Source organism: Trypanosoma rangeli (assembly GCF_003719475.1).
Source record: "Trypanosoma rangeli strain AM80 chromosome Unknown Tra_15.4_contig_00492, whole genome shotgun sequence".
Lineage (NCBI taxonomy): Eukaryota > Euglenozoa > Kinetoplastea > Trypanosomatida > Trypanosomatidae > Trypanosoma > Trypanosoma rangeli.
The window spans coordinates 2,930-10,000 of NW_021706239.1; the positions used below are offsets into that span (position 1 = coordinate 2,930).

Genomic DNA, 7,071 nt, shown 5'->3' on the forward strand with positions numbered 1-7,071 from the left:
TCTGACCACGGCACTTAGGGATTGCCTTTCCTACACCGCTTAGAGGCTCACGTTGAAATTAAAGGAACAAAGCATAAATCAGCAAGACTGAAAACGGATTGGAATTAAAAGTGTATGTGTATGCGTGCATGCGTCTGTTTGTGTGGTTAGGTGCCAACTAGCAAGGGACTGGGGGATTTTTACCCCCTTTGCACCGGTGCATTCTTACCGCGGCTGGTAATTTCCCACTGCAGTTTATCTCTGATCTGCTCATTTTAACAATTATTACTGTTTATTTGTTTGCTGTTGTGCGTGTGTGTCGCTGTCGCCATTTTGTGGTGGTGTGTTTTTGCGACTTCTTCTTTTCCCTGCTGATGTTGTGGTCGCTGTCGTGCCGTACCACCTCTTTGGGAGGAGGAGGAGGAGCGGGAGGGGGTGGGTGGGTGGCGCCTCCACGCAGCACCGCGCCACTGGCCGTGCAGAAAAATGGCGTGACGAACCCCACAACACTAACAGCAACCAGCGAGGGAAACGTGAATAAGGTGAGGGCCGAAAACGATGAAACAAACCGGATAATGCCAGAAAACGAAAAAAAGAAAAAAAAACAAAAAGGAAAAAAAAGGAGGGGCAAGCGTGCCAAAACAGGAGCGAATGGGGGACGGGGTAAAGTCTAACATGACATGTGTTGCGTATGATTTCTGTTTCATGGTTACCACATTCTTTTCCTGAGTGGCACCCACGTCTCTCCGCAGTGCCTTGCGCCGTCATCTCTTTCTCTCTCTCACCGCGATGCAGAGAACTCACGCGTATCCCATTGACTAGAAGGTAGGATGCAATTAACTTCCCGCTCCACTCCATTTCACCCTGCAAGTAAACGTGTTGCAGTTTACCTCAATTTCTTCTTTCCATCACTTCTCTTTTCCTCTTCATTTCAATGTAGTTGATCACCGACCACGGAATGTCGCCCTCCTCTGTGTGTGTGTGTGTGTGTCGGGATGGGTAGGGAGAGGCGTAGACTTTTTTGTTGTTCGTTTGTGTCTGTATGTGTTTGTTGAGGGGAACTCACGAATTCCGGCGTCTGTGTTGTTGTGACGACTGTTTTTGCCGCCTCACTCATCCTCCCCTCTTTGTACACCGTTGTGTTTGGTTCTCCGCGTGGGTGAGTGTGTGTTTTTTTTCTTTGCATCACTGGCCGAGGCCTGCGCCTGCCGGGCAGGCCGCACGGACATCTACGGCACGAACGCGTCTTTCCGAAGCAGCAACGACGACAAGGAGCGAAAAGGTAGGAATAAGAAGCAGATATAAAAGGCCGCAAGAATGAAAGCAAAGAAGAAGGAGGAGGGCAATGGAGAGGAAGAGAGTGAGTACATGACGCCATTTAATGATGCCTGCACGGGAAACGTGAGGCCACATTGCCATTATTCTTCTGTGTGTTTGTCTATTACGGTCTTTTTTCTATTTTTATGTCCTCTCATTTTATTCCTCCTTTTTTTTTAAATTTATTATTTTTTCAGCTTTGACCATTGTGGTTGCCGATTGCATCTAGCACAAAGGTGGAAAAGGGGGAAATACCAAAGACATGACTTTACATTCATCGTTTGCACAGGCGGTGCGGGAATGCGTCGCGAAGTTTCCGCTGAGACATGACGTGCTCACTGCGCCGTTGGCGTACGGGACGGCCGGGTTTCGTACTTTGGGGGTTCTGTTGCCCCCTGTGGCGGCCCGTCTCACATTTGTGGCGGTGCTGCGGGTCTGCTGGGCCGTTTCTAACCGCACGGCGCCTGCTGGCTGTTCTGTTGGCTGCATGGTGACAGCCTCGCATAACCCCGCCCCGGAAAATGGCTTGAAGCTGATCGACGTTGATGGTGGCATGTTGGCAATCTCCTGGGAGAAGGTCTGCACAGCTGCCGCCAACGCCGCCACTGCGGAGGAGCTCATTGAAGTTTTGGAGAAATGGACAGTTAGCAGCAATATTCCTACACCTGCCTCCATGGATGATCTCGTGCTTCGCTGCCCCTTTTCTGTGGTGCACATTGCACGTGACACGCGTCCGTCTGGGAAGGACGTTCTCGCTGCTGTGCAGACATCGCTACAGTTGTTACACGTGCCCTGCAGGGATTATGGCGTCATAGCAACTCCGCAGCTGCATTATTTGGTGATGCGGGCCAATCGACCATCAACAGTGGCGGAGGTTTCAAACATTTCCGACTTTGGACCAGCACTCTACATGCAGGAGCTACTCTCCTCGCTGGGGGCATTGTTGCACGCCGTGGCACCGCCAACAGCGAATATGCAACGGCAACGGAGACGCCAGAAAGTTGTATTGGATGCGGCGAATGGTGTAGGTGCCATTGCCGTCAAAGGTTTGCTTGCAACGGCGCAGCAAATGTACCCACAGAATCCCTTGGAGGAGTTTTTTGACATTGTCGTACTTCATGACGACGTGGAATACGCGGAAGCTCTTAATCATATGTGCGGCGCCGACTTTACGCAGCGGAACCGTTTCCCATCGGAGGAAATGAAGAAGTGGGCTGCGGCGCATGAGCGACGGCAGGGAAAGGAAGCTCCAGAGGAGCGGGAGGAGGTTCATTATTACTCGCTCGACGGTGATGCGGATCGTGTGGTCGCGTTCCTTCACGATTGCAGTGGGGACAAGGCGTGGCATTTGTTAGACGGCGATCGTATGGCCATTCTTTACGCCATGCTGCTGCAGAGGTGCCTTGGGCCGACGGCGCTTCAGCTCCTCGACGTGGGGGTGGTGCAGACGGCCTACGCCAACGGGGCTTCAACGGACTATTTACAGCACAGTCTTGGACTCCGCGCGTACAGCACTCCCACGGGCGTGAAAAACCTACATCCCATTGCCCACGCACGTGACATTGGTGTGTACTTTGAGGCAAACGGCCACGGCACGATTTTGTTCAACACCGACGCAATCGCATCGAAGCTTTCGGCGCAGGCGGGACCGAAGGCGCGTGCCTTGTTGCAGCACCTTCCGGTGCTTCTTTCACAGGTCTGCGGTGATGGCGTTGCCGACGCGTTGGCCTGCGAGGTGGCGCTGTTGGCGTTAGAGATGGACTTTCATGCCTGGTATCGCATCTACACGGATCTACCCTCACGCCAAACCAAGGTTACAGTGCCCAATCCAAAAGTAATAACCAACACCCCCGATGAACGGCGGGTACTGACCCCGCTGGGGCTGCAGGAGGCGATAGATGCAGCGGTGACTGCCACGGCTTCGGCGGCAAAATCAGTGGCGAGAGCATTTGTGCGACCGAGCGGCACGGAACCGCTGGTTCGTGTCTACGCTGAGACAAGCGATGCTGAGCTGTGCATGCGGCTTAGCGAGGAGGTGGAGAATCTCGTAAGGCAGTATTGTGGTGCCCCTGCGAAGGATGCGTTGGTGCAAGCAAAATGAACGAGACACAAACACGCAATGAAGGAAGTGAGGGCCAATAGAGAGTCGACCTATTGTTCTGTAAACGCGAGCTCTTGTATGAAACTTTTTTTTTTTTCACCTATGCAATGTATATGCACATATGTGTTACATTCAAACCGCATTTTAATTCATTTGTCTTTTGGTAGTGATGGTTGTTTTTTGCATAATTTATTTGAAACATGATGGAAGAAATGTACGACAAGGGGAAACCATGAAAGCTGACGGGGCGTACCATGCACCTCCCCGGCCTTGTTGACCGCCACCTGGCTTGTTGTACTCCAACGATACCGCGTTGGAGGATGACGAGAGCAGAGTGACCTGTTTTATTTTGTGTCAGTTGTGCCTGTGACGGTGTTCCCTCACCGTCATTTTGGGTTCGCTTGCGTGCGTATGTTTGTGTATATGTGTGTAACTCTCTACGTCACTTTTGCCGCAGCGAAGAGTCAGACGTGGGCAAAAAAGGAGCGCTATTATACCGGCGGTTGCGGCTACTGGAGGTGGTGCGTGGTTGTGTGTGTAAATGCGTTGCCCCATGGTGTTTGGGGGTGGAGGATTAGGGGGACGCTGCGTCTTGTGCGGCGGTTCGTGAAAAAAAAAAAAAGATTTTGCCGTCTCTCCCTTCTCTTGCTATATGTATGGCGTGTTCACTCCTCCGTGTCTCCCACCACTTCTTCTGCTCTACTACTGCAGGTGGTTGTGGTAGTGAAGCGTAGGGACGAGTTGCACGGATACAAACAACAAGCATAGGAAGGAAGGAAGGAATAGGCGTAGAGGATGCCAAGCGCCTTGAAGCGTCTCAGCAACGAGCTGCGGGAGGCTACCCTAAACCCGGAGAGCGACGTGGACCTGCATCTGCTGCATACCAACAGTCTCTTTACGTGGGAGGCGATTCTCCGTGGCCCACCCGACACGCCATTTGAGGGAGGGAAATATCATTTGCTTCTCCGCGTGCCGCAGGACTACCCAATGCTCCCCCCCAGAGCAACCTTTGTAACGAAAGTGTTCCATCCCAATGTGAACTTTGATACTGGTGCCGTTTGCCTTGACATTCTGAAGAGTCGCTGGTCTCCGGCATGGACGCTGAACAGTGTGTGCCGCGCTATTTTGAATTTGTTAGCCGAGCCGGAGCCAAACAACCCCTACAACTGCGATGCAGGTAATTTGCTGCGGGCCGGAGACGTGGAAGGGTACACATCACTTGTGCGCATGTACGCCATCACGGACGCAGACGCCCCACCGTTTCCTGAGCTTGACTAGCCCGCAGTCTGCCCGCCGGGCGGGGATGGAAGTTTTTCTAGGCCTTCCTTTTAGTCCTTGTTTTTTTCCCTTGTTTTTTTTGTCCTCCTCCCCCGCCCCACCCCCCACATCAGAGTGCGTGCAGTAATTTGGGTGCAAGGCAAAGGACAGAAGTAATCTAATAGAGAAAGAGAGAAAATTGACTCTTTTGCACGTGCCTTCCCGTTTTTTTTCCCCCCATCCGCTGTGCAGCGACTGACGCTGCATCGCGTGAACCGGGAAGAGGGGTGCCGCTGCAGGTGGGCACCACCAACCAGGGGCTTCGTCTTTGCCGCTGCACGCTGCTTTGAATTGACGCTTTCTCCCGCTTCCTCTTTTTTTTTTTTCTCTCTCTCTCTCTCCCTCGCTGGACTGTCAGTCATTGCAAGTAGGGGAAGCTACTCACGCCACAGTGGGGAGAAGACCCGATCGCATTCAGAGTTATTGTTATAGGACGACAGTGTGAGCCGACGGAAATAAAATAAAGCAACCAAAGCAAGAAAGAAAGAAGAAAAATAAGGAAAAAGAAACCCGCAAAGGGAGAAGTAGGTAACAGGACGCATCTGACGGGGAGGGGAAAAGGGCGAAAAGGCAAGCAAACAAGCAAGAAGAAAAAATACCTCCAACGCACAGACGGCAGAGTAAGCGAAGGAACCGCAGCGGAAGCAAAGTCGGAGGGATTCTCAACGCGCATACACAGACGCGTTTGAGCTATCATTGGAACACGCACACACACACCACTCGCCTTCACGCAGGTCCTAGCATCATTGGAAGGGAGGCGACAGGAGACCAAAGGTAGAGGCCGCTAATTCTCAGCGCGCGAGAAACATCATCAAGAGGGAAATAAGAGGCGTAGGTCCAGGCTCACAAAGGAAGCGAATCAGAGTGAGGGGGAGCGGAGAGAGGAGTTACCGGAAGCAACAGGAACACGCAACCAAGTCCACCCGGATATACAATACACGGCCGCAAAGAGAGGTGACAATAACAGCGAAGGGTGTGAGGCCAATATTTATACCACATAATTCAAAGGCGAGCCGCAAAGGAGACTGTACGTGCGTGTCCGTCTTCAGCAGCAACAGTAACAACAACAGCGGAATATATATATTTATATTTATATATATATATATATATATAAATACACACACACACAACAAAAAGAAAATCGCAAAGAACAGAGATTAGCCTCAATCACTCAACGTGCAGAACAAAGACCACTACTCGGAGGAGCCGATACACAAATTTATTGTCACATTCCTTTCGTGCACGCGGCAGTAGAGAGCCATGTGTGACTTTGATTATGAGAGACTCTTCCGCCCGCAGCAGGAGGATGACGTCGAGCTTCGCCGCATCACAGAAGATTTTCAGCGGCAATTTAAGTTTATGGATGAGGAGGAGGAGGAGGCGAACAAGCCAGATCTTGTTCCTCCTCCACCCCTTTTGAGCTCGACGGCAGGCATCACGCCGAGTGATGGCAGCGCGAATGGTGCCACAGAACTTCGGCAGCGGAACGCAGCGAAGGAGTCAAGGGCAGTTGGCACATCGCCTCTCAACGCACGAAGGACGTCACATGAGGTTGAACCGATGGAGGGTCGAAGTTTTTCTAGCAGTCCCTCCCGCGGACGTCAACAATTGACCTCAAGTGGTGCACAGACACCCACTCAGAATTCAAACGAAAATTCCACGGCCCCGTTGCCGGGACCGGCCTCTGTCGCGTCGGGGCTTCCTGGTGAAGCTAGCAGTTTGAAGGCGGCCCCGACGCTGATACCTGACACTGTTCCCAAGCCGTTGCCGCCGTATTTGCACCAGAAGGAATGCCCTCCACCCTACGGGTGGGCAAACGTCGCGCAGACAAAGCAACCTCTTGGAGTGGCGTCGATGCCACTAGGTACTCCTGTACAAAATCTCCGTGCCGTTCCTCCTACACTTCAGCCGTCTCAGTTGCCGTTTGCAGCGTATGCTGCGGATGCCCAGACGATTGCAGCGGGTGGGTTTCCTGCTGGTTTACAAGCACGGCCAGTGATGCTGCAACCGCAGCCACAACAGCCACAACAGCCACAACAGCCACAACAGCCACAACAGCCACAACAGCTACAGCAGCCACAGCAGCCGCCACCACCGCCGCCGCCACCGCAACCACAACAGGCGCAACCACAACAGGCGCAACCACAATCAACGCAATCAACGGCAACTGGTACCATGGTACAGTCTTTCAGCATGAGCCAGCAGCCACCAATTCTGCCACCGCCGATGTCGCATGCGTTCGGGGCATCAATTCCACAACTTCAACAAGTTCCGCAGGCCCAGGCGCAATACGTGTCAGGAGCTGCTCCACCGGGGTATGCGCAGGTCTTAGTTCCTGCTCGGACAGCGGATGGAAC

At 52.7% G+C, this 7,071-nt stretch overlaps 3 protein-coding genes across 3 annotated transcripts in view, besides 6 other annotated features; all 3 read left to right on the forward strand.

The window, feature by feature from the left end:
* The first annotated feature begins 389 nt into the window (after positions 1-389).
* Positions 390-418: a sequence feature (GA-rich).
* Positions 419-561: 143 nt separating this feature from the next.
* Positions 562-600: a sequence feature (A-rich).
* A 351-nt stretch (positions 601-951) lies between these two features.
* Positions 952-970: a microsatellite.
* Positions 971-1,558: 588 nt separating this feature from the next.
* TraAM80_08976 (phosphoacetylglucosamine mutase) lies at positions 1,559-3,397 on the forward strand (the record flags this gene model as incomplete). The annotated part of the gene is made up of 1 exon (XM_029385688.1): positions 1,559-3,397. The coding sequence occupies one exon, from the start codon at positions 1,559-1,561 to the stop codon at positions 3,395-3,397; it is 1,839 nt and encodes a 612-aa protein (XP_029234454.1).
* A 795-nt stretch (positions 3,398-4,192) lies between these two features.
* Positions 4,193-4,675, forward strand: TraAM80_08977 (ubiquitin-conjugating enzyme E2; the record flags this gene model as incomplete). The annotated part of the gene is made up of 1 exon (XM_029385689.1): positions 4,193-4,675. One exon carries the CDS (start codon positions 4,193-4,195, stop codon positions 4,673-4,675), a length of 483 nt encoding a protein of 160 aa, XP_029234455.1.
* A 336-nt stretch (positions 4,676-5,011) lies between these two features.
* Positions 5,012-5,062: a microsatellite.
* Positions 5,063-5,172: 110 nt separating this feature from the next.
* Positions 5,173-5,223: a sequence feature (A-rich).
* A 565-nt stretch (positions 5,224-5,788) lies between these two features.
* Positions 5,789-5,827: a microsatellite.
* A 147-nt stretch (positions 5,828-5,974) lies between these two features.
* Positions 5,975-7,071, forward strand: part of TraAM80_08978 (uncharacterized protein) — a gene marked incomplete at both ends in the record, with an annotated part of 1,677 nt that continues 580 nt past the window's right edge. The window contains one exon of the mRNA XM_029385690.1: positions 5,975-7,071. This exon is cut by the window's right edge and continues 580 nt beyond it. Within this exon, the coding sequence (XP_029234456.1) occupies positions 5,975-7,071 (1,097 nt within the window).